This window comes from Oratosquilla oratoria, chromosome 31, assembly GCF_046742065.1.
Source record: "Oratosquilla oratoria isolate Oo_2021 chromosome 31, ASM4674206v1, whole genome shotgun sequence".
Taxonomy (NCBI): domain Eukaryota; kingdom Metazoa; phylum Arthropoda; class Malacostraca; order Stomatopoda; family Squillidae; genus Oratosquilla; species Oratosquilla oratoria.
The window spans coordinates 51803896-51830604 of record NC_134807.1 but is presented as its reverse complement, the minus strand read 5'-3'; the positions used below and the strand labels follow the sequence as shown (position 1 = coordinate 51830604).

The 26709-nt window shown below is 40.5% G+C and overlaps 1 protein-coding gene across 1 annotated transcript in view; it reads right to left on the bottom strand.

Moving 5' to 3' along the window:
• LOC143041680 (transmembrane protein 26-like) overlaps window positions 1–20727 on the bottom strand; it is a 70708-nt gene extending 49981 nt beyond the window's left edge. The window contains exons 1-2 of the mRNA XM_076213686.1: window positions 20531–20727; window positions 10258–10405 (exon numbers count right to left, since the gene is read on the bottom strand). Of these exons, the coding sequence (XP_076069801.1) occupies window positions 10258–10405; window positions 20531–20727 (345 nt within the window). The remainder of the gene's footprint in view (window positions 1–10257; window positions 10406–20530) is intronic.
• Between the last annotated feature and the right edge of the window lie 5982 nt (window positions 20728–26709).

The window sequence follows — 26709 nt, the reverse complement described above, 5'->3', positions numbered from 1 at the left end:
ATTTCCTCCTTTATATATAGGTACTATATTTGCTTTTTTCCAATCTTCTGGAACTTTTCCTTCTTTCAAGGAACTGTTTAGTATGCTATGTATTTTGTCTGCCAGTTCATTCCTGCATTCTTTCAAAATCCAGTTTGCTATATCATCTGGTCCATGCGATTTTCTGACATCAAGATTACTCAAGTGTGTCAATATTTCATTCTTTGTTACTTCTATTTCTTCCATAGGGGGGACTTTCTCTTTCCATTCAATCTCTTCAGGTTGTATGTTCTCCCTTGTAAACACTGATTTAAAATGTTTGTTCATAATTTCCGCCATTTCCATTTCCTCAGTGTATTCAACTCCCTCTTGTCTTAATTTCTCCAAGTCTTGTTTGTTTTTCAGTTTATTGTTTACAAATCTGTAGAATAGTTTTGATTGATCTTTACACTTTTCTATGACATCTTTTTCATATTTTCTCTTTTCCTCTCTGCACGTTTGTACATATTCATTTCTATAACAGGTATATATTTTCCATTTTTTAGGTCTTCTGTCTTTTTTCCATCTGGTCCAGGCTTTCTCTCTTTTGTCTTTTAACTCTACAACTTTTGCTGTACCAGCACTTTATATATCCTTTTTCTTGTTTTTGTCTTGGGACATACCTTTCCACTCCTTTTTTGTTAATTTTTGTCAAAATATTCCATTTCTCTTCCACTGTTGTTTCTTCTTTGTATATTTCTTCGCAGTCTTCTTTTTGAAACAATTCTCTTATGTTATCAAAGTTTGCTTTTTCATACATCATTCTTCCTTTTCTATATTGTTCATTTCTTTTCCTATATTTTTCTTCATTAAGTTCCAGTTCAATCAATATGTGGTCACTTTTACTTATTGGTGTTTTATATTCAATCTTGTCCACTATTCTAGGTTCAGATGTAATTATTAAGTCTAGTCTCGATGGTTCTTCTTCATTTCTATACCTGGTGTTCTCCTGTATCCATTGTGTCATTGTATGGTCAGTAATCATCTCAAGTAGAGCGTTTCCCCATGAGCCGTCTCCATCCTTTACTGTCATTTCTTCCCAGCAGATTTCTTTGCAATTAAAGTCGCCCATTATAACTATTCTTCCTCCATCTTCCATTATTTTATTTAATGTTATCTTTGTGTCCTCTAACATACTTTTATGTTCACTCTCCTCCCATGAGGCTGTTTTCGGAGGCACATAATTTATCACAAATTTTCTGCTCTTCTTATCTCTGTCTTCCACTTCGATCATAATCATCTCTACTGTATTCTTTCCATATATGACACCCTTCACGTTTATATCCTTCTTAGTCAGGAACATAACTCCACCCCCTTGCTTTTTCTCTCTGTTTTTAATCCAATAATTATATGCATCATGTCCTACACTGTTGGGTGGTAGTGGGCCTTTTAATTTTGTTTCTACAATTCCCATTATGTCCGGTTCTTTTTCTTTCAAATAATCATTCAGCTCATTCAATCCTGTTATTAATCCATCTATATTTGTGTAAGACACTCTTAGTTTTCTGTCACTTCCATTGTGTTCTCTGTTTCCCTTTTGTTTTTCTCTTGTATGTCGACTTTCTTTAGTTTCATATTCACTACTCTCCAATAGAATCTCTCTTTCTCTGACTCCGTTCTGTTCTCGTTTTTTTTTTTCTTAGCTTCGAGTCTTTTCTGCTTTTCTTCCTCTCTTTCCTCTTTATTCATTTCCCTTTTTATCCATACCTTTTTATATTGTTCACTTGTTGCTAGTTTCCCTGTTTTTGCTAAGATATTCTCTGCCGTCGTTTGTGACCTGAATTTAATCTTAATTGGTCTGGTCTTATCTTTACTATACCTTCCGAGCCTGAATTTTTCCTCAATTTCCTTCATAATTTCTGGTTCATCTTCCTGAACTAATTTTAGTAAACTGCTTACTTTTTCATTTTTCTCATTGGTTCTTGAGGTTCTATCTGGGTTATGTTTCTCTTCCATTCCTAATATAATTATACTTTTTTTTTTTGTCAGCTAAGTCTCTTACTATATTCTCCTTCTGTCTCATCACTTTAATAACTGAGTCTTCAGTTTGTTCTCTCATTTGCTGTTTAATTATATCAGTAAATGCAACTTTACTGTTTTCTTTTATCGACTTCCATCCCTCTCTGTTTTCTTTACTATTCCTCTTCAATTCCTCATTCTCCACCTTTACTTCTTTTAACTGTCTTTTCAGGTTTTCTATTTCATCAGTTAAGTTTTTGTTCGCCTTCTCTAGTTCTTCCAATTTTTCAACTCTTTGTAGAATGTTGTTAACATGACCGAACCTACGCTCCAAGTCCTCGATCATCTTATCGACCTTCTCTTCTAGTCTTGTCAGTTGGGGGGGGGTGTGTCCCCCCCCCCACCCTCTTGAAATCCCTGGAAAATATTCTCATCACTTTCTACTGTATTGCTCTTATCTATACTTCTAATCTTTACATTTTTATTAGACATTTCATCGTCGTCGGGGGGCCGTTTGTTTACCTTTCGCCTGTCTGCCTGGGCCAAGTCTACTCCTTCCTCATTTCCTTCCATTTCCCTCAGTAATCCCTCCCCTTCTCCTCTTTCCCTGCTTTCCTACTACTCCACGAGCAATTTCCCCCCACCCTGTAAATACAATAGGCACTTCTCTTTGTGTTGGGATCCACAAAACTTCAATTTTCTTCAGAATGTCTTCTAAGCCGTCCGTTCGTTGTGTGTGTGTGTTTAGTGTTTGTGTGTGTGTGTGTGTGTGTGTGTGTGTGTGTGTATGTGTGTGTGTTTGTGTGTGTATGTGTGTATATATATGTGTGTGTGTGTGTGTGTGTGTGTGTGTGTGTGTGTGTGTGTGTGTGTGTGTGTGTGTGTGTGTGTGTGTGTGTGTGTGTGTGTGTGTGTGTGTGTGTGTGTGTGTGTGTGTGTGTGTGTGTGTGTGTGTGTGTGTGTGTGTGTGTATTTTTGTGGTAGGACAGATATGTGAGAAAGCTATAGGAAAAGGTAAGGATGTTTTTTGGGTTTTTATGGATCTGGAAATGGCTTACGAAAGGGTGGTAGACAAGAAGGCACTGTGGGAGGTACTGCAGATATATGGGATAGGAGGAAAGCTGTTAAAAGCATTCAAGAGTTTTTACGAGAGTAGTAGAGCTTGTGTTAGGATTAGAAATGGAGAGAGTGAATGGTTTGAGGGGTAAAGGTGGGACTTTGTCAGGGATGAGTTATGTTGCCCTGGCTGTTCAATCTTTACATGGATGGGGTGGTGCGAGAGGTGAATGCAAGGGTAGTGGGTCAGGGGTTGGAGATGATTAAAGAAAATGGAGAAAAGGGGGAGGTGAGCCAGCTGTTGTTTGCTGACGACACTGCGCTTGTAGCAGGATCAAAGGAGGGATTGAGGAAGTTAGTGACAGAGTTTGAAAAGGTGTGTGAAAGAAGGAAGCTGAAGATAAATGTGATTAAAAGTAAGGTGATGAGATGTACAAAGGGAGAGAATGACAGTAGACTGGAAGTGAGCATTAAGTGTGAAAGACTGGAGGAAGTGGATAGTTCTAGCTACTTGGGTGCGAATGTGGCTGGAAAAGGAGGAGTGGGGGTGGAGGTAGAATGTAGATTGAGAGAAGCGAGTAAATGCCTTGGTGAATTGAAAAGTGTAATGAGAAATAGACATCTGGGAATGGATGCTAAGAGGAGACTGTATGAAGGAATGATTGTGCCAACAGCATTGTATGGTGCAGAAACATGGAACATGAGAGAGGAAGAGAGAAGGGGTTTGAATGTGTTTGAGATGAAATGTCTGAGAAGTATGATAGGGGTTACTAGGCTAGATAGAGTGAGAAATGAAGAGGTGAGGAGGAAAACACAGGTGGAAAGGGAACCGGGAGATAGGGTTGATGAAAGAGTATTAGGATGGTTTGGACACATGGAAAGAATGAGTGAAGAAAGATTAGTAAAAGAAGTGTGGTAGGCAGAGGTGGAAGAAGTGAATATGAGGGGGCATCCTAGGATGAGATGGATGGATGGGGTGAAAGGGGCATTACAAAAGAGAGGAATGTCTGTTGAGGAAGGACGGGAGAGGACAGAAGATAGGGGTGGATGGAGAGGGGTTGTGTATGGATGATGCTGTGATGCATGAGGGGGAGTGGGTGGGGGATGGGGGGTGAAGAAGTATGTATGAGAAAAAAAATGACGCATCACCAAGGGATTTCTCCCCGTCTTCTCCTTTTCTGCATGGGGGGATGGAGAGGCGGGGGTCGCCGAATTTATGAAGCAGCCCTGCTGTGGATGTGCTGTGTCTTGCGACACTGCTTCTGACCCAGGGCAGTGGACGGGATGCAGGGATGACCCGTCATCCAGGAGGTGCCAAGATGAGAGGTAGGGAGGAGGGTGGAGGGGAGTGGAATATTTAGGAAATGGAATGGGTGGGAGTGGTTTCTATGCCTTTTTCTTTTTGGCTACTCCACGTGTAGGGGGAAAAGCCTTTGGTATATGTATGGTATAGGTATATGTATATATATATATATATATATATATATATATATACATATATTATATATATATATATATGTATATATATATATACATACCAAGGCTTTTTCCCCCTTACAAGGGGGGTAGCCAAAAAGAAAAAGGCATAAAATCATTCCCACCCATTCCATCCCTGAATACACTCCACAGCCCCTCCACCCTCCCTCTTATCTTAGCACCTCCTGGATGACAGGTCATCCCTGCACCTTGTCCACTGCCCTGGGTCAGAAGCAGTGTCGCAAGTCACAGCACATCCACACCAAGGCAGCTTCATTAAATCGGCGACCACCACCCCCTCTCCGTCCCCCATGCATAAAAGGAGAGGACGGAGAGAAATCCTTTCGGGCTGCGTCAAATTTTGCTCACACATACTATCTCATCCCCCATCCCCCCACCCATTCCTCCTCATGCATCACATCATCCATATACAACCTATCTCCATTCACCCCTGTCTTCTGTCCTCTCCCGTCCTTCCTCAACATACATTCCCCTCTTCCCCAAAGCCCCTTTTACCCCATCCATCCACCTCATCCTAGGACGTCCCCTCATGTTCACTCCCTCCACATCTGCCTTCCATACCTCTTTTACTAGTCTTTCTTCACTCCTTCTTTCCATGTGTCCAAACCATCCTAATATTCTTTCATCAACCCTATCTCCCAGATCCTTTTCCACCCCTGTTCTCCTCCTCACCTCCTCATTTCTCACTCTATCTAGTCTAATAACCCCTATTATACTTCTCAGACACCTCATCTCAAATACATTCAAACTCCTTCTCTCTTCTTCTCTTATGTTCCATGCTTCTGCCCCATACAGTGCTGTTGGCACAATCACTCCTTCATACAGTCTCCTCTTAGCATCCATTCCCAAATATCTATTCCTCATTACACTCTTCAATCCACCAAGGCATTTACTCGCTTCTCTCAATCTACATTCTACCTCCACCTTCACTCCACCTTTTCCTGCCACATTTGCACCCAAGTATCTAAAACTATCCACTTCCTCCAGTCGCTCTCCCTTAATGTTCACTTCCAGTCTACTGCCACTTTCACCCCTTGTACATCTCATCACCTTACTTTTACCCACATTTATCTTCAGCTTTCTTCTATCACATACTCTCCCAAACTCTGTCACCAACTTCCTCAATCCCTCCTCCGATCCTGCCACAAGCGCAGTGTCGTCCGCAAACAACAGCTGGCTCACCTCCCACTTTTCTCTATTTTCTTTAACCATCTCCATCTGACCCACTACCCTTGCATTTACCTCTCGCACTACCCCATCCATGTATAAGTTGAACAGCCAGGGCGACATAACACATCCTTGACGAAGTCCCACCTTTACCTCGAACCACTCACTCTCTCCATTTCTAATCCTGACACAAGCTCTACTACTCTCATAAAAACTCTTGACAGCTCCTAGAAGCTTTTCTCCTATCCCATATATCTGCATAACCTCCCACAATGCCTTTCTGTCTACCCTATCGTAAGCCTTTTCCAGATCCATAAAAGCCCAAAAAAAATCCTTCCCCTTTCCTATAGCTTTCTCACATATTTGTCTTACCACAAAGATCTGATCTACACAACCTCTACCTGTCTTAAATCCACACTGTTCCTCACCAATTACTCCCTCTGTTCCTCTCCTAATCCTCTCAATCAAGATCCTCCCATAAGCCTTCCCAACTACACTTAACAAGCTAATCCCTCTGAAACTACTACATTCACACTTGTCCCCTTCTCCCTTGTAAAGTGGAACTATACAGGCACTCCTCCAGTGCTCCGGCACTCTACCCTCTCTCCATCAAACATTAAATAACCTCACCAACCAGTCCACCATCACTGTACCTCCCTTTTTTAGACATTCTGCATGGCATCCATCCAGACCAGGTGCCTTACCTGCTTTCATCATCTTAACAACTGCCTTCACTTCATCCTTCCTTATTTCTCCTCCATTTTCCTCACTCATCACAGTCATTTTCTTAGCATTTCCCACTGTAACTATCTTTCCCTCCTTATCCTCCTTCACATTTAGCAACTCCCTAAAATATTCTGCCCATCTTCCCCTTACTGCCTTCTCTTCCATTATCATCTCTCCATCTGCACCTTTTACCTTTTCTTCTCTACTTGATCCGCCTCCTCTTCCTCTCTTAATTGTTTTCCAAGACATCTTTTAATTACCCTCGTCCTATCTTATAACCAATCTGTGAAAGCTCGCTTCTTCTCTTCTTCAACCATCTTTGTTTCCTCATCCCACCATTCACTACCCTTCCTTCTATTTCCTCCTGTCCTTCTTGTTCCACACACCATCCTTGCACACTTTGTGACTCCCTCCTTGAACCATCCCCATTCCTCCTCCACACCTAGTTCTACTCTATCCTTCACTTCCTACCACTCCTCCTTCAGCATCTTCTTGTACTCCTTCTGCTTTTCATTTTCATTTAAAGAGTTCACTCTAAGCACCTCCCTACCTTTTGTCCCTTTCCTCTTTCTCCATATACCCTCCAATCTCAACTTACATTCCACCAAAAAATTATCTGATATTCCCCCAGTCTCTCCCCTTATAACATGTACATCCTTAAATCTTCCTATCATAATCCTATTTACCACTACATAATCCATCAACGCTCTATCTACCACCCTCTCCCATGAGTACTTATGCTTGACTTTCTTACGAAACACTGTATTTGCTATCATCAATTCTCTTTCTAGACACATTTCCACCATCAACTCTCCACTATGATTCTTTCCTGGAACTCCACATTTCCCAACCACTCCATCAATTGGACCATTTCCTACCCTAGCATTAAGGTCTCCCAGTACTATTACATTGACATTTCTCCCTAAATCCTCTATGCACTCATTTAAATCTATCCAAAAGGCCTCCCTTTCTTCTACACTCTTCTTACTGCCAGGCCCATATACGCTTACAAAGACTCACATCTCCTTTCCCAGTTTCACCTTCATCCACATTATCCTTGAGGAAACCTCCTTCCACTCCACTACACGTTTACCTATCTCTTCACTTACTAGTATAGCCACCCCTTCCCTCCCTCGCCCTCTCTTCACTCCTGATAACCTCCCACTTACACTCCCAAACTTACGCTCCCAAACTTAAATATATATATATATATATATATATATATATATATATATATATATATATATGTATATGTATATATATATATATATATATATATATATATATATATATATATATATGATTTCAAGAAGTCTACAGCGACAATGGCGTTGTTGAGTTTATATTAGAGCTTTAATTTCTCTGTGCAACAAGTTTCTGTGTTGGTTCCAAATAGCTGAAAAGGTGTCCAAAAGACATTAGGTGTGGTTTTCTCTTTTTTAATTTCTCCAATACGTATTTCGACCTTACTCGGTCATCCTCAGGGAGGGAGTCTGAATCTGAATCTCTAGGAAAGACCACCTCGCTTGCGCGGGATCGGTTTTTGTGGGAGGGGAAGAATGTCTGTAAGAAAATGAAAAGATAGTAGCGTATAAAAGAGGGCTATCGCCACCGGGCGAATTGCGAGCGATTAGGGGTTTATTGGTGGTCGTGGCTTCGGGGAAATGAACCGGGAGCTTGGAGGGCAGCGCTGACGCCGGGGTTAGGATTAGGATCACCAACGAAAGTTTAGAAAATGGTAGGAGGCGTAGTAGTAGAGAAAGGTGGAAAAACGGAAAAATCTTTAGTGGGAGGTAAACTAAAATGAGAAGATGTAGTAGAGAAATTAGGAAGGAAGCGAATTTTAGTCGAAGAAAAAGTAAGTGTAGATGTTTGTGCGTGTGTTGTGGTACTGTTCGTGAGAGGTGTATGTGTGTATCTTACGGGAAGTGAGTTGAGTTCACTTCCCGCGTGTAGAGCGCGGTCCTGATAAGCCACAGGTGGGGCGAGCGTTGCCTGTTTTTCCCCAGGTTGGGTTTGAAGTCCTGTAGAGCTGATCCAGTGGCGGTGCGAGGGGGGGCAGACGGGCGGTGTAAACCCGCCTGCCGACGTCAACGAAGAGATCGGTCCGTAACCAGACCGGCAGCGGCAAAGGAGATAACTCCTCGCCACCACCGCTGGCGAGCGCGTTCCTGATGAGCCACAGGTGGGGCGAGCGTTGCCTGTTTTTCCCCAGGTTGGGTTTGGGTTCCAGAAGAGTTGATTCAGTGGCGGTGCGAGGGAGGGGCAGACGGGCGGGTGTTGTATGATCTCTTTCCTTCCAATCACAACTCTGAAAACAGAGAATTACGCGATTGGGAATTGTGTGTAAATGTTAGAAGTGTAAACTCGCTCACCAGCGTCAGCGAAGAGGCCAGCGTTAGGTTGCGGGCCGGTTGGACAGAGAGGTGTCCCAAGTCTCTCCGTCGACCAGCCTGCGATCAGATTAAGGGTTCTGAGTGAGACGGTTTGGGCCTCTGCTTTTGCCAGCGAGCAAGTGTGCGTGTGCCTCTTTTCTTCCAAACACTACTCTGAAAACAGAGATTTACGTGACTTGGGAAATGTGTGTATTTGTCTTGGTGTAAACCCGCCTGCCGACGTCAACGTAGAGGTCGGCCATGCCAGACCGGCAGCAGCTAGGAGATATATCTCCTAGCCACCACCGGCCGGCGAAGATTCCTTGGAGTTTTATTGAGAGAGCTGGTATAAAGAGACGTCCGACCTCTACGAGCGCTGCGTTGATTCTGTCAAAGGGGTGTTATTGTTTGTGTTATGTGCGTCTACTGCTTGGAAGTGTGGTTGTGGGCATGAGTTGTATGTTAATGGAAGGTTTCTCGATGTATATGTTCACTGCTTCGGCCATCTTAAGGCGAAGGGGGTCGTGAGCTTTGTAGATTATTTTAGAGTTTTCGTTTAGTGTCTGTCTGGTGATGGTGGTTTTGTGTTCTTTTGTCATGTGTCTACAAAGCTCACGACCCCCTTCGCCTTAAGATGGCCGAAGCAGTGAACATATACATCGAGAAACCTTCCATTAACATACAACTCATGCCCACAACCACACTCCCAAGCAGTAGACGCACATAACACAAACAATAACACCCCTTTCCACAATCCACAAGGAAGTTGCTACTTCCACGTACGCAGCGCTACGGATCACGGCTACAGGAAATGACCTCTCCCAGTGTTCGGCCAATGTACGGCCTGTATTTAAACCCATGTAATCACCAACCATTGTTACTCCCTCCCTGAGGATGACCGAGTAAGGTCGAAATACGTATCGGAGAAATTAAAAAAGAGAAAACCGCACCTAATGTCTTTTGGACACCTTCTCAGCTATTTGGAACCAACACAGAAACTTGTTGCACGAGAGAAATTAAAGCTCCAATATAAACTCAACAACGCCATTGTCGCTGTAGACTTCTTGAAATCATGTATACAACATGGCCTCCTACCAAAATGTATATAAGATGGGAGGGAGGGTGGAGGGGTGTGGAGTGTATTCAGGGATGGAATGGGTGGGAATGATTTTATGCCTTTTTCTTTTTGGCTACCCCCCTTGTAAGGGGGAAAAAGCCTTGGTATATGTATGTATATGTATATATATATATATGTATATATATATGTGTGTGGGTGTGTGTACATATTTATGTATATATATATACTTATATATATATATATATATATATGCATATACATATATATATATATATATATGTATATACATATATATATATATATATATATATATATTTTTTTTTTTTTTTTTTTTTTTTTACCTGTGCATTTAGTACATGGAATGGTTAAAGGAATGCTCACCAGTCCTACAATATCGACGCTCTCCTCGGGCTGTCCTGCTACTTTGGGAGGACGTCGTGACCTCAGCTCGAGTTCGATGAGCTGTAGTTCCATTAGCCAGATCGGGGGCACCACCGACACAAGGTACAGGAATACCGAGGGACAGAACCTGAAGGTGAAGGCACTCCCTATTAAGTCCAGAAATTCAATGTTTATATTTACTTTATATTCTCCATTCCTGTTTGTTTTGAGAGCTTTACTGGCCATACATTATGATATGTACGAGACTTAATATTGTATTAAATGAATAAATAGATAAGCAATTATATAGATAAGTAGATATATATGTAAATGAATAAATAAATAAATAAATAAGTAAATAAGTATATAAGTAGATAAATTAATAAATAGCTAATTTAATAGATAGATTAATAACAAAAGATGGGAAAATACTTCAATTCAAAGGATAAACGCGTGGAGTAAACAAATTTATGAAATACCTCAGAAAACAAACAGGGAAATAATAGAAACTTCTCACATTAAACGAAAATTAATAATAATATTTTCAGCCGAAAGAACATTACCGATATAGAATACATGATGAACTAAAACAACCTATGAGATAAACATTTGTAAATAGCGAACGTCATACATACATACATACATACATACATATACGAAAGGCTTTTTCCCCCTAACACGGGGGGTAGCCAAAAAGAAAAAGGCATAGAAACCACTCCCACCCATTCCATCCCCTACATATTCCACTCCCCTCCACCCTCCTCCCTACCTCTCATCTTGGCACCTCCTGGATGACGGGTCATCCCTGCATCCTGTCCACTGCCCTGGGTCAGAAGCACTCTTGCAAGACACAACACATCCACACCAATGCCGCTTCATTAATTCAGCGACCCCTCCTCTCCGTCCCCTCATGAAAAAAGACGGGGAGAAATCCCTTCGGGCTGCGTCAAATTATTTCTCATACATTCTTCCTTACCCCCCATCCCCCACCCACTCCCCCTCATGCATCACAGCATCATCCATACACAACCCTTCTCCACTTACCCCAGTCTTCTGCCCTCTCCAGTCCTTCCTCAACAGACATTCCTCTTTTTTGTAATGCCCCTTTTACCCCATCCATCCACCTCATCCTAGGACGCCCCCTCATATTCACTCCTTCCACCTCTGCCTTCCACAACTCTTTTAATAATCTTTCTTCACTCATTCTTTCCATGTGTCCAAACCATCCTAATACTCTTTCATCAACCCTATCTCCCAGTTCCCTTTCCACCCCTGTTCTCCTCCTCAGTAACCCCTATCATACACATTCAAACTCCTTCTCTTCCTCTCTTATGTTCCATGCTTCTGCTCCTTACAGTGCTGTCGGCATAATCACTCCTTCATATAACCTCCTCTTAGCATTCATTCCCAAACGTCTATTTCTCATTACACTTTTTAATCCACCAAGGCATTTACTCGCTTCTCTCAATCTACATTCTACCTCCGCCCCCACTCCTCCCTTTCCTGCCACATTCGCACCCAAGTATCTAAAACTATCCACTTCCTCCAGTCTCTCTCCCTTAATGCTCACTTCCAGACTGCTGTCACTCTCTCCCCTTGTACATCTCATCACCTTACTTTTACCCACATTTATCTTCAGCTTCCTTCTTTCACACACCTTCTCAAACTCTGTCACTAACTTCCTCAATCCCTCCTCTAATCCTGCTACAAGCGCAGTGTCGTCAGCAAACAACAACTGGCTCACCTCCCACTTTTCTCCATTTTCTTTAACCATTTTTAACCCCTGACCCACCATCCTTGCATTTACCTCTCGCACTACCACAATCCATGTATATATTGAACAGCCAGGGCGACATAACACATCCCTGACGAAGTCCCACCTTTACTTTAAACCATTCACTCTCTCGATTTCTAATCCTAACACAAGCTCTACTACTTTCGTAAAAACTCTTGACTGCTCTTAACCGCTTTCCTCCTATCCCATGTACCTGCAGTACCTCCCACAGTGCCTTCCTGTCTACCCTGTCGTAAGCCTTTACCAGATCCATAAAAACCCAAAAAGCACCCTTACCTTTTCCTATAGCTTTCTCACATATCTGTCTTACCACAAATATATATATATATATATATATATATATATATATATATATATATATATATATATATACATATATATACATATATATATATACATATATACACACACATATATATATACATATATATATATATATATATATATATATATATATATATATTACTGTTGAATCCTAAAGCACAAGTGGCATCAATGATTTTTAGTGAACATTTCTCTAACTTTCTAAGTATCATTTTCTCTTCATGGTTCAAACTCTGGAGGAAAGTACGAAAGTCGTCAGAGTGGTTTTCCATTTTATACCGACAGCTGTTTCAACCATTTCACATGGTCGTCTTCAGGGTAAAACTGATTACAAATGTGAAAAACCTTAGAATATAAAGGCCCGTGGGCCGTACAAACAACAGAGAAGAAACAAAAATGGTGGAATATGATTGGTGGGAGTATGCGGGTGGGCGGGGCCAGGAGTGTGACCCTAGTCCATGAAGAGAAAATTATACTTAGAAAGTTAGAGAAATGTTCTCTAAAAATCATTGATGCCACTTGTGCTTTAGCATTCAACAGCAATTGTTTAAGAGAAAGACTTTGCCCAAAAGGTATATATATACATATATATATATATATATATATATATATATATATATATATATATATATATATACATGAATACATTTATATATATATATATATATACATGAATACATTTATATATATATATATATGTATACATGAATACATTTATATATATGTATATGCATGTATATATATATGTATATATATATATACAGTATATATATATATATATATCAGACAATCTCTTTGGCAGTAGCGCACGGGACTCGAACCCGATGCGCTTGGAAGTAAACTCCCAAGACGCACACACGCCTTAGACCGCTCGACCACTAAACAGCATAAAACCTTGGGAACTCATTGTCTAACTGACTCTCGAGATTGGGGAGGGCGCTTACTACACCCATTAACCACCCGTTTTACCACCAAGGCCGCTGCATCAAGTGGGAGTTGTAAGGGCCGGTTCGAATCCCTTCACGCATGTCGCCAACGTAACCATTCGAGAAATTCGCTATTGGACAGCGACATCAATCAGATAATCTCTTTGGCAGTAGCGCACGGGACTCGAACCCGATGCGCTTGGAAGTAAACTCCCAAGACGCACACACGCCTTAGACCGCTCGACCACTAAACAGCATAAAACCTTGGGAACTCATTGTCTAACTGACTCTCGAGATTGGGGAGGGCGCTTACTACACCCATTAACCACCCGTTTCACCACCAAGGCCGCTGCATCAAGTGGGAGTTGTAAGGGCCGGTTCGAATCCCTTCACGCATGTCGCCAACGTAACCATTCGAGAAATTCGCTATTGGACAGCGACATCAATCTGATTGATGTCGCAGTTAGGCCTAACAGCAGTTAGGCCTAGACCTACCTAACCTACCTCCACCCCCCGTCATGACCAGCCAGACCAGGGAATTCGCAGCGGTTAGGCCACAACCCGCCTAACCCACCTCCACCCCCTTCCACCCAGACCAGGAGCTTCGCAGCAGTTGGGCCCGGACCCGCCTAACATACCTGCTCTTCGCATCGGGTCAGCATCCTCACTTACCCACCCACCCCCGTGTCAACTCAACTCTACCCATCTCAACCAACCAACCACACCCTCTGCCCATCGCCACCCTTGGTTCGAGCTGCTCACCGAAAATTGCTTACCCAAGCAATATTCAACACCAGCTAGGAAACAAAACCTTCAGATCCAGTCATCTACCCACGGTGCCAACCAGTGCTACCCAGACTTCAGCGCAGGCCTACCATAAGTACCCAATTTTTAAAACATTTGTATCTCACATATAAATAACCCACGTATTAAAGACATAAAATTATCATTTCAGTTAATATTCTTTAGATGTAAAATAACCCACGTAGAACTATCAGATATAACTATTAATTACAGTTATAGAATATCAAAGACCACGATAGATAGAACTCAATAATTAAATAATAAAACATATCCCAGTGCAATTTTGACATTAACGAGATAATTTTTCAATTTCAACGTAGACTAACTCAAAATATCAAAATGTCACCGCAAAGAAATCTCCCAGGCAGTCACCCGAAACCGAGTAAATTAGGACAAACCAAAGCGTCTGTTCTTTTGGCTCATATGTGGAATGCTGGAATGTGCTTCGAAGGAATTAGTGTTCCACTGCTACTTCGATGTCCACGGCTGTAGAAGTTAGCGTAGATTCGAATCCCTCCAGAATTTAGGTGTAAATGTTGTAGTCTTCGTAGTCTTAATCCCACCGCTGCCACCAGAAGGTAGGTTGTGGTACTCTACATTTGGAATTGGTGATGAAAGAAACCCGGGCGGAGTTCTTGGCTTTAATTCTCCAAGTTAAGTTCCGTCTACATAACGTACGGCAAGCCCCCAGCAAAGCTCGGATGGTTGCCAGACACATATTATGTACATATATACAGTTACCATATCATAGAAAAAATAAAAAGGTTTCGTCGCTCGGCTTGAGCGACTATTGTATGTCGATAACGAGAGGCCCTTTGACCCGTTCCGCTTCAGTTATTGTCTAGAAGGCGAGAGGTCCGTGTGTGTAGGTGTTAGGGCGTCGCTTTGCCTCAAGATGCAGTGGGCCCTTAGTGCAAGTAGAGGATTTGACCTGAGACGCCGAGAATATATTGTTCGTCAAACGGGCGTCGTCTGAAAGGTCGGTTAGCTTGGTTACTGAACAGTACACATTCCCCTGGAGACAATAGTATTGTCGACAGTACCACGCTGCAGCATATGAGTGCGCGCGTGCGTGTGGACGCTAGTCATCGAAGGGAAATACAGCTATGAAGAATATAGATGTGTGTGTGTGTGTGTGTGTGTGTGTGTGTGTGTGTGTGTGTGTGTGTGTGTGTGTGTGTGTGTGTGTGTGTGTGTGTGTGTGTGTGTGTGTGTGTGTGTTTATTTACCTACCTAGTTGTATTTCCCTAGTTGTATTTTACGGGAAGGGGAGCTATGCTCGTGTTGTCCCGTCTTCATATCTCATTTTATCTAAACTATTTTTGAATTCATATATTGTTTTTCCACACACTACTTTCTCATCTAACTTGTTCCAACTGTCTATTGCTCTGTGAGGAAAGCTGTTCTTTTTCAGATCCCTTCTATAGCTGTCTTTCTTGATTTTCTTTCCGTGTCCTCTTGTTTTTCTATCATCCCATTTTATTAAATCCTCTCTATCAATAATTTCTATGCCTTTCATGATTCTGTAAATAGCTATCAAATCTCCTCTCTCTCTTCTTTGCTCTAGTGTCTGTAGCTCAAGTTTTGCTAGTCTCTCTTCATATGATAGTTTCGAGAGTGTTGGTGCCAATTTTGTAATTGCTCTTTGTATTCTTTCAAGTTTTTTTTATACTTATTTTTATTTTTTTTACTTGGTGACCACATCGTTGCTGCATATTCCAATCTTGGTTTTATCAGAGTGATTAGTATTTTCCTCACCATTTCTTCATCCAGGTATGTAAATGCCACTTTGATTGTTCTTATTAAATTATAAGATTCACCAAAAATCATATTTATTTGTTTCTCAGGTGATATATTATTCATAACAATGACTCCCAGGTCCTTCTCATTTTCAACTTTCTTATACTTTCTTCTCCTAATTTATATGATCCTGTTATTCTGTTTTTGCTTTTTCCAAATTCCATTATACTACACTTTTTAGTATTGAACTCCATCTCCCACTTCCTACTCCATTCCCAGAATTTATTGAGATCACTCTGTAGTGATTCACAATATTCTTCCGTGTTAACTTTTTTTTAATAGTTTTGCATCATCCGCAAAGAAGCTCATATAACTTTCAATGTCTTCATCCATACCATTAATATATATAGCAAACATTATTGGGGCCAAAACTGTTCCTTGTGGAACACCACTTATTACTTCATCCCAATTTGAATGTTTGTCTCTTATCACTACTCTCATTTTTCTTTCTTGCAAAAAGTCTTCCATCCATTTAAGCAATTTGCCCTGTATTCCTCCTTCGGTTTCTAATTTCTTAAGCAACTTCTTGTGTGGTACTTTGTCAAAAACTTTTTTTAGGTCTAGAAATGCACAATCAGCTCATCCATCTCTTTCTTGTATTATATCTATTAGCCTTGAATAGAAACATATTAAATTGGTGACGCATGATCGTCCTTGTCTGAATCCAAATTGCCTTGGATTTAGCACGGTTTTTTTTTTTTCTAAATATTTTACCCATCTACTTTTGATCATTCTTTCACAAATTTTTGCTATTGTACTTGTTAGAGAGACTAGTCTATAGTAGGTAGGGTCTTCTTTATTTCCCCCTTTATATATAGGTACTATATTTGCTTTTTTCCAATCTTCTGGAACTTTTCCTTCTTTCAAGGAAATGTTTATTATGCTATGTATTTTGTCTGCCAGTTTATTCCTGCATTCTTTCAAAATCCAGTTTGCTATTTCATCTGGTCCATGCGATTTCCTGACATCAAGATTACTCAAGTGTTTCATTATTTCATTCTTTGTTACTTCTATTTCTTTCATAGGGGGACTTTCTCTTTCCATTCGATCTCTTCAGGTTGTATGTTCTCACTTGTAAACACTGATTTAAAATGCTTGTTCATAATTTCCGCCATTTCTATTTCCTCTGTGTATTCAACTCCTCCTTGTCTTAATATCTCCAAATCTTGTTTGTTTTTCAGTTTGTTGTTTACAAATCTGTAAAATAATATTGGTTGATCTTTACATTTTTCTATGACATCTTTTTCATATTTTTTCTTTTCCTCTCTGCACACCTGTACATATTCATTTCTATAACAAGTATATATTTTCCATTTTTCAGGTCTTTTGTATTTCTTCCATTTGGTCCAAGCTTTGTCTCTTTTGTCTTTTAACTCACTAAGACTTTTGCTGTACCAGCTCTTTACATATTCTTTTTCTTGTTTTTGTCTTGGGACATACTTTTCCACTACTTTTTTATATATATATTTTTTTCAAAATATTCCATTTCTCTTCCACTGTTGTTTCTTCTTTGTATATTCTTTCCCAGTTTTCTTTTTGAAAGAATTCTCTTATTTTATCAAAATTTATTTTTACATACATCATTCTTCCTTTTCTATATTGTTTATTTCTTTTCATGTATTTCTCCTCATTTAGTTCCAGTTCAATCAATATGTGGTCACTTTTACTTATTGGTGTTTTATATTCAATCTTTTCCACTATTCTAGGTTCAGATGTGATTGTTAGGTCTAGTCTCGATGGTTCTTCTTTATTTCTATACCTATTGTTCTCCTATATCCACTGTGTCATTGTATGGTCAATAATCATCTCGAGTAGAACATTTCCCCATGAGCCGTCTCCACACTTTACTGTCATCTCTTCCCAGCAGACTTCTTTGCAATTAAAGTCGCCCATCATAAATATTCTTCCTTCATCTTCCATTATCTTATTTAATGTTATCCTTCTGTTTTCTAACATACTTTTATGTTCACTCTCTTCCCACGAGGCTGTTTTTGGAGGCACATAGTTTATCACAAACTTTCTGCACTTCTTATCTCTGTCTTTCACTTCGATCATAATAATCTCTACTGTATTCTTTCCATATGTGACACATCTCACGTTTATATCCTTCTTAGTCAGAAACATAACTCCACCCCCTTGTTTTGTCTCTCTGTTTCTAATCCATTAATTATATGCATCATGTCCTACACTTTCGTTTCTACAATTCCCATTATGTCCGGTTCTTTTTCTTTCAGATAATCATTCAGCTCATTCAAGCCTGTTATTAATCCATCTATATTTGTGTAAGACACTTCCATTGTATTCTCTGTTTCCTTTTTGTTTTTCTTTAGTATGTCGTATTTCCTTACTTTCATATTCACTACTCTCCAATAGAATTTCTCTTTTTCTGACTCTGTTCTGTTCTTGTTTTTTTTTTTTTTTTTGCTTCATGTCTTTTCTTTTTTCCTCCTCTCCTTCCTCTTTATTCATTTCTCTTTTTATCCATACCTTTTTATATTGTTCACTTGCTGCTAGTTTCCCTGTTTTTGCTAAGATATTCTCTGCCGTCGTATGTGACCTGAATTTAATTTCAATTGGTCTGGTCTTATCTGTGCTATACTTTCCGAGTCTATACATCTCTTCAATTTGTTTCATGATTTCAGGTTCATCTTCCTGAACTAATTCTAGTAAACTGCTTACTTTTTCTTTTTCCTAATTCATTCTTGTGGTTCTATAAAGGTTATATTTCTCTTCCATTCCTAATATAATTATACATTTCTTTTTGTGTGCTAAGTCTCTTACTATATTCTCCTTCTGTCTTATCACTTTAATAACTGAGTCTTCAGTTTGTTCTTTCATTTGCTGTTTAATTATGTCAGTAAATGCAACTCTACTGTTTTCTTGGATTTTTTTTTCAACCCTCTGGTTCTTTTGCTATGGCCTCTTTATTATCTTTATCATTCCTCTTTAATTCCTCATTCTCCTCTTTTACTTCTTTTAACTGTCTTTTTACATCTTCTATTTCTTTAGTTAAGTTTTTGTTCACCTTCTCTAGTTCTTCCAATTTTTCAGTTCTCTGCGCAATCTTTGCTACGTTACCGAACCTCTTCTCCCATTGTTCGGTCATTTTTTCTAGTTTTCCCTCTAGTCTTGCTAATCGGGGGAGGTTGGTATCCCCCCCCCCTCATTAAATCCTTGGAAAATATTATCTTCACCTTCCATTGTGCTGCTCTTATCTATATTTCTAACCTTAATGCTTTTACTGATATTTTCGATTTCCCCAGTGTCATCAGCTGACCTTTTGTTTAATTTTTTTCTGCTGTCAGGGGGAGCCCGTTCGTCTCCTCCTCTTTTTCTTCCATTTCCCTCAGTAATCCCTTCCCTTCTCTCCTTTCATTACCTTTTTACTACACCACGAGTTTTCCCCTTCCCCACAAATACAATAAGGTACTTCCTCGTAGTTGAGATCCACGAAAAATGCGGGGTTTTTTTCCGGAGTTCCAATCCACGCCGTGAATCCGACGAAAGTGTGTGTGTGTGTGTGTGTGTGTGTGTGTGTGTGTGTGTGTGTGTGTGTGTGTGTGTGTGTGTGTGTGTGTGTGTGTGTGTGTGTGTGTGTGTCTGTCTGTGTGTGTGTGTGTGTGTGTGTGTGTATGTGTGTGTGTGTATGTGTGTGTGTGTGTGTGTGTGTGTGTGTGTGTGTGTGTGTGTGTGTGTGTGTGTGTGTGTGTGTGTGTGTGTGTGTGTGTGTGTGTGTGTGTGTGTGTGTGTGTGTGTGTGTGTGTGTGTGTGTGCGCGCGCGTAGAGGGCAGAGGTAGAGGGAATGAATTTAAATGGACGACAGAGTAAGGAAGGGAGAAGGCAGAAGACAGGGATGAGTAAAGAGTGGCTGAGTGTAGATAATACTGTTATGCGAGGAAGGGAAGGGCAGGGGATAGGGGGTAGGGGGTGCTTATGTGTGAATGATATTTTGACGCAGCCCAAAGGGATTTCTCCTGTGTCTTGCTATATTGCTTCTGATCCTGGGCAATGGGTGGGATACAGGGATAACCTATCATCCATGAGGAGCTAAGATGAGAGGGAAGTAAAGGTGGTGGAGGGGAGTGGAATTGGTGGGAATAGGTTCGTGCCTTTGACTTGGCTTCCTCCCTTAAAATAGATGTAAATCTTTTTGTATATATATATATATATATATATATATATATATATATATATATATATATGTGTATATATATATATATATATATCTTTTTTCTTTCTTTTCATTTTCTTTACTTTTCTGCCTATAAGAAGAGGTAGCAAGACTTTCGTATACGCTGCAAGAGAAAGAACATCTGGAAATTATACAATATAAAGTAATAACAACAATGATTATATGGATGCAAAGGGACAACTGTTCCTTTGCAGATGATTCTTAGATTCATTCCATGCTCACATGGTTTGAGATCGTCACAACAGTCCATAAAGGACAAGGCGAACGATACCTCTACAAAAGGTAAAAGTTGAGGTTGAAAACAAAAGCAAAAACGATTTTTTTATGAACAAGATAAAATCTTATCAAAACAACGAATACGAAAAATACGAGCTGACGAAATAAATAAACAGATCAGGCAAAGCTAAACACATGCAAATGGCTGCTACCCACCATTTCATTTCTTCGCCTTTCCTCGAGCAAATAGACACGATGCCCTCCACGGCCTGCAACAGGATGGGTGCCAGGAGGTACCAATGATCCTCTAGGCGTCCTCGGCGAAGTTCGACGGCCTTCCATACTGCGATGAATGCATGGATTCCGAAGAGTACCCTTACTAGAAGAGCTTTAAATTTCTTCAGGAAAGCCATCTTGTAGATTGATTGCAGTGATTCTGTTGCAGGATATATATAAACAGATATTTCAGGAGAGACTCAATTCTGATATCCTCTACATGTTAAAGCTTTATTCAAAGGTGTCAGCATGAACCGTGCCGTGTATACTGAACCTCTATACATGAAGTGGGCTTAGATATTTCACTATAATCAGATTTAATACACACACACGTACGTACACACACACACACACACACACACACACACACACACACACACACACACACATACACACACGTAGAACAAATGGTACAAGGATTGTACCTTAGCGCCCTGCCAGTCGAACTCGTGTTGATGCAGTTCAGTGTGTTTGTACACTGCCGAACTCTGGTCCTTTCTGTTTACTGCCCTTTGATGTTCCTGTAGTCTGGTACTAGCCTGCTTTCTTGTTTCCCCCACATAGCTCGCTGTGATATCGGAGCAGCTGATGCTGTACACCGCCCCGGGTTGGTTCAATTTGCTTACCTTGTCCTTTATTCGGGTGAGTGACCATCGCGCACAGACCCAGTAATACGCTACGTGGAGCTCTCACCCGAATCAAGGATAAGGTGAGCAAATTGAACCAGCCCGGGGCGGTGTACAGCATCAGCTGCTCCGATTGCACAGCGAGCTATGTGGGGGAAACAGGAAAGCAGGCTAGTACCAGACTACAGGAACACCAAAGGGCAGTAAATAGAAAGGACCAGAGTTCGGCAGTGTACAAACACACTGAACTGCATCAACACGAGTTCGACTGGTAGGGCGCTAAGGTTCTATACAGTTACAAAAGGAAAAGAAGCAGACTGTTCTTAGAAGCGTGGGCCACTAACGAAGACAGCATAAACAGGTCCATAACACTCAACCCCATATACGCAGGAGCAAGGAACAGGTGGAGAGGTACCTCGGACTACGACGGAGGGTAAAAGTGGCTTCCCCACCTTCTCTCTCTCCCCCTCCGTCCCTCCGCCACCACACACTCTCGCTTGACCCAGGTCACAGCTCCTACCTTCTCTCCCCCCCCTCTGGCAGGTTACCGCGTCCCCCCCCCCTCCGGCGGGCGTAGCAACTAGTATATTAAGACCATGTGATCTCTGTATCCCATTGTATCCCCTGAGGACGAGTCCCGGACAGGACTCGAAACGTCGGGAATAAATTACCTACTTCTGAGTCTGGTGTTTTCTACATTTCCACCATTATGGTTCCCGGACTCCAGCTTTTTTCGTACACACACACACACACACACACACACACACACACACACACACACACACACATACACACATGTATATATATATATATATGTGTGTGTGTGTGTGTGTGTGTGTGTGTGTGTGTGTGTGTGTGTGTGTGTGTGTGTGTGTGTGTGTGTGTGTGTGTGTGTGTGTGTGTGTGTGTGTATGTGCAGAGTCCACTAAGAAGAGGAAAAACACACGGAGTCCGAGCGCTTTCGTGATATATTCACATTATCAAGAAGTACAGAGAAGTGAGTACAAACAAGTTGAGATACAGAGTATAAATAGGACAAGTGAAACATTTACCCTTCTCTTCGAAGCCTGAAAGCTCAGGTTGGGTCCCTCAGCAAGATCGTGGAAACAGAAATATTATCACACTAACTTTTGAAATATGTACTATTTATATTATTGACAATATATGGATCTAATTTATATAATCCCCAACTATTATTAATAAGTTGGTCATAATTGTATTTGATAATTCCTGACTCTATGATATTTCTTTCTGTTATATTCTTTCACTGTATAATTTTGAAGCATTTTTCCAGTCAGTAGGATGGTCAAAGTCACGAACATGTTTAAAAAGGGCACTAGATTCCTAGTCCTTATATATTGTCAATAATATAAATAGTACATATTTCAAAAGTTAATGTGATAATATTTCTTTGTTTCCACGACCTCGCCGAGGGACCCAACCTGAGCTTTCAGGCTTCGGAGAGGAGGGTAAATGTCTCACTTGTCCTATTTATACTATGTATCTAAACTTGTTTGTACTCACTTTTCTGTACTCCTTGATAATGTGAATATATCACGAAACGCTCGGACTCCGTGTGTTTTTCCTCTTCCTAGTGGACTCTGCATATTTGTGATTCACGTGTGACTTGTGACTTGTGAAATTTGTGAATATATATATACATATATATATATATATATATATATATATATATATATATATATATATATATATATATATATCGGAAAATTGTAAACACCAGACTTAATTGAAAGGTTTATATGCCCGACGTTTCGATACCCATCCAGGAATAGTCTTCAGAGGGTACAATGGTTAAAAGATTATGAACTCAAATATAAACGTCAAAGTGGTAAACATGGGAAAGGTTCACACTCTCAATCACATGTACAAAACAAACCTCTTTACAATATTAAATGCACTATAATTGAAATGAAACATTAAAAAAAAATTGAATCAAATTAAAAATTAACCAATTATAATAATAACCTATTAAAAATTAACCAATTAGAATAAAATAAAATATACAAATAAAATAAAACGAGTTATATGGCTGTGAACATAAAACGTGTGTATCAAAAAGCATCAGTACGTAACACAAACGTAAAAACACCAGAACATAGGACAAAATTGCAAATGGAGGTGGACCAAATATCCGCAATGAAGAGTGAAGAACAAACAACTAAATTAAATCACGGACAATTGGTCCACCTCCATTTGCGTCTTTGTCCTATGTTCTGGTGTTAGACATCTGACCACTCCTTACGCTATACTGATGTTGTTTTAACCTTACTTATATTTCTTTTCCAGTCTGACCTATATAGTATTTGTCACAATTTTACATTAAATTGAATTAATACATACTTCTTCCTTATCAGGAGAGTTCTTAATTAAAAGATTTCTAACTGTATTGGAGTTCTTAAATGCTACTTGAATGTTGAAAGTCCTAAGAGTATGAATACATTCTACAAATAATGTCTAACGCATTATTTGTTCATTTAAGGGATTTTAATCATTGCATTAATTGGGAGGGTGCCAAAGAAGTTGCTAGAAATAAGTCATATCTGACTAGAAATATGATGGAATCCAGTCTGATTAAAGATACATTTGTCAACGACTTAAATTTAAGTCAAAGAATGTAAAACTTTATCATTTTATTGTTAACCAAGTGGTGGCCCAAACGTCCGCTGCCGCGAACGTTATGGGTTAACCACGAGAGACTCTCTTACAACCTTTTCCTGTTTCCATCTATTGCCTCAAGCACTGAGTAACAATGAGGAACCACTATTTGTCGATCTTCTGGTACATGTAAGTTATGAAGGCACTTTTTCTTGTGTTCGGAAATCTTGAACTTACTTTTGACTTCCTCTTCCGTAACTTCTATGCATCTTCTTAGGGTGAGCCTCTCGTATTCTCCGAAGGGTTGACCATCCACATTGACAAGTCGATCAGGGAGCATGGATTTGGGAATTACATGTTCCTGAAGACATACCTTGAGGAAGCGTAGTCTTTCTTTTGGTCGATGTGCACTCAACAAAGCTTCAAGAAAATCTTAGCTGAGTTGTTGAAGTGAGGAGTTAGATTCCAGGAAAGCGTTGAAGACGAACATGATATCTATAATTGCAAGCAATCACATCACCGTGATACAAAAACGCAAAATAACCACAGGAGAAGGGAAACTTGTAGACACTAAGTACTTTCGTATATTACATCTTCAGACTAAATGACAGAGACACAGAGTTGTGTTTAAATGTAAGTATCAGGTGGCAACCATGGGGGGGGGAGCGGGGAGACAATACGATGTGAGGAGGGGGATGACCTTACCTCTATCAACCTGACCAACACATAAGGATCAATCTGATATTAAAACTCACAAGCCAAAGCATCCCATTAGGCCCATCATCAGTTCTGTAGGCTTTGTAAGCTATAAGCTTTCTAAGTGGCTTGTGGCAAAATTTTCTCCATTTGTAGGCACTATTTCTAACTCATTTATTCAAAATAGTGAAGATTTGATTCAAAAGGTTAAATCTCTTAATATGGATTATCCTTACAATTTAGTTTCGATGTTACTGGGCCCTTTACACATGTCCCAATTAAAGATGTTTTAACCTTTCTCCCAAATATTCTAGGTAACAATATTGATGGTATCCCTTGTAAAGATTTGATCAAATTAATCAGTTTGTGTGTAAATAATTCTTCTTTTGTCTTTGAGGGGAAATATTATACACAGACCTTCGGGATGGCTATGGGAAATCCTCTTTCACCGGATTTAGCTAACATCTACATGGAATATTTTGAAAAATATTTATTACCGACGATTAAAGATGAAAGAGTTATTTGGTTCAGATATGTAGACGATGTTTTGTGTTTCTGGCCTAATAACCTATCTATTCATGATTTCCTTATTAATCTAAATTCACTGGTACATACATACATATACCAAAGGCTTTTTCCCCCTTACACGGGAGTAACCAAAAAGAAAATGGCAGAAACCACTCCCACCCATTCCATTTCCTATATATTCCACTCCTCTCCACCCTCCTCCCTCTCTCTTATCTTGGCACCTCCTGGATGACGGGTTATCCCTGCATCCTATCCACTGCCCTGGGTCAGAAGCAGTGTCGAAAGACACATCACATCCACAGCAAGGCCACTTCATAAATGCGGTGACCCCCCCCCCTCTCCGTCCCCTCATGCAGAAAAGGAGAAGACGGGGAGAAATCCCTTTGGGCTGCGTCAAATTTTTCTCGTACATAATTCCTCACTCCCTATCCCCCACCCACTCCCCCTCATGCATCACAGCACCATCCATATACAACCCTTCTCCATTCACCCCTATCTTCTCTCCTCTCCCCCTCTCCCGTCCTTCCTCCACAGACATTCCTCTCTTTTGTAATACACCTTTCACCCCATCCATCCATCTCATCCTTGGACGCCCCCTCATATTCACTCCTTCCACCACTGCCTTCCACACTTCTTTTACTAATCTTTCTTCACTCATTCTTTCCATGTGTCCAAACCATCCTAATACTCTTTCATCAACCCTATCTCCCAACTACCTTTCCACTTCTGTTCTCCTCCTCACCTCGTCATTTCTCACTCTATCTAGCCTAGTAACCCCTATCATACTTCTCAGACATTTCATCTCAAACACATTCAAACTCCTTTTCTCTTCCTCTCTCATGTTCCATGTTTCTGGCCCATACAGTGCTGTTGACACAATCACTCCTTCGTATAACCTCCTCTTAGCATCCATTCCCAGATGTCGATTTCTCATTACACTTTTTGGTCCACCAAAGCATTTACTCGCTTCTCTCAATCTACATTCTACCTCCACCCCCACTCCTCCCTTTACTGTCACATTCGCACCCAAATATCTAAGTTTATCCACTTCCTCCAGTCTTTCACCCTTTATGCTCACTTCCAGCCTGCTGTCACTCTCTCCCTTTGTACATCTCATCATCTTACTTTTGCCCACAGTTATCTTCAGCTTCCTTCTTTCACACACCTTCTCAAACTCTGTCACTAACTTCCTCAATTCCTCCTCTGACCCTGCTACAAGCGCACTGTCGTCAGCAAACAACAATTGCCTCACCTCCTTCTTTTCTCCATTTTCTTTGACCATCTCCAACCTCTGACCCACTACCCTTGCATTCACCTCTCGCACTACCCCATCCATGTAAAGATTGAACAGCCAGGGCGACATAACACATCCTTGACGAAGTCCCACCTTTACCTCAAACCATTCACTCTCTCCATTTCTAATCCTAACGCAAGCTCTACCACTCTCGTAAAAACTCTTGACTGCTCGTAACAGCTTTCCTCATATCCCATGTATCTGCAGTACCTCCCACAGTGCCTTCCTGTCTACCCTGTCGTAAACCTTTTCCAGATCCATAAACGCCCAAAAAAACATCCTTACCTTTTCCTATAGATTTCTCACATATCTGCCTCACCACAAAAATCTGATCTACACAACCCCTACCTGTCCTAAAC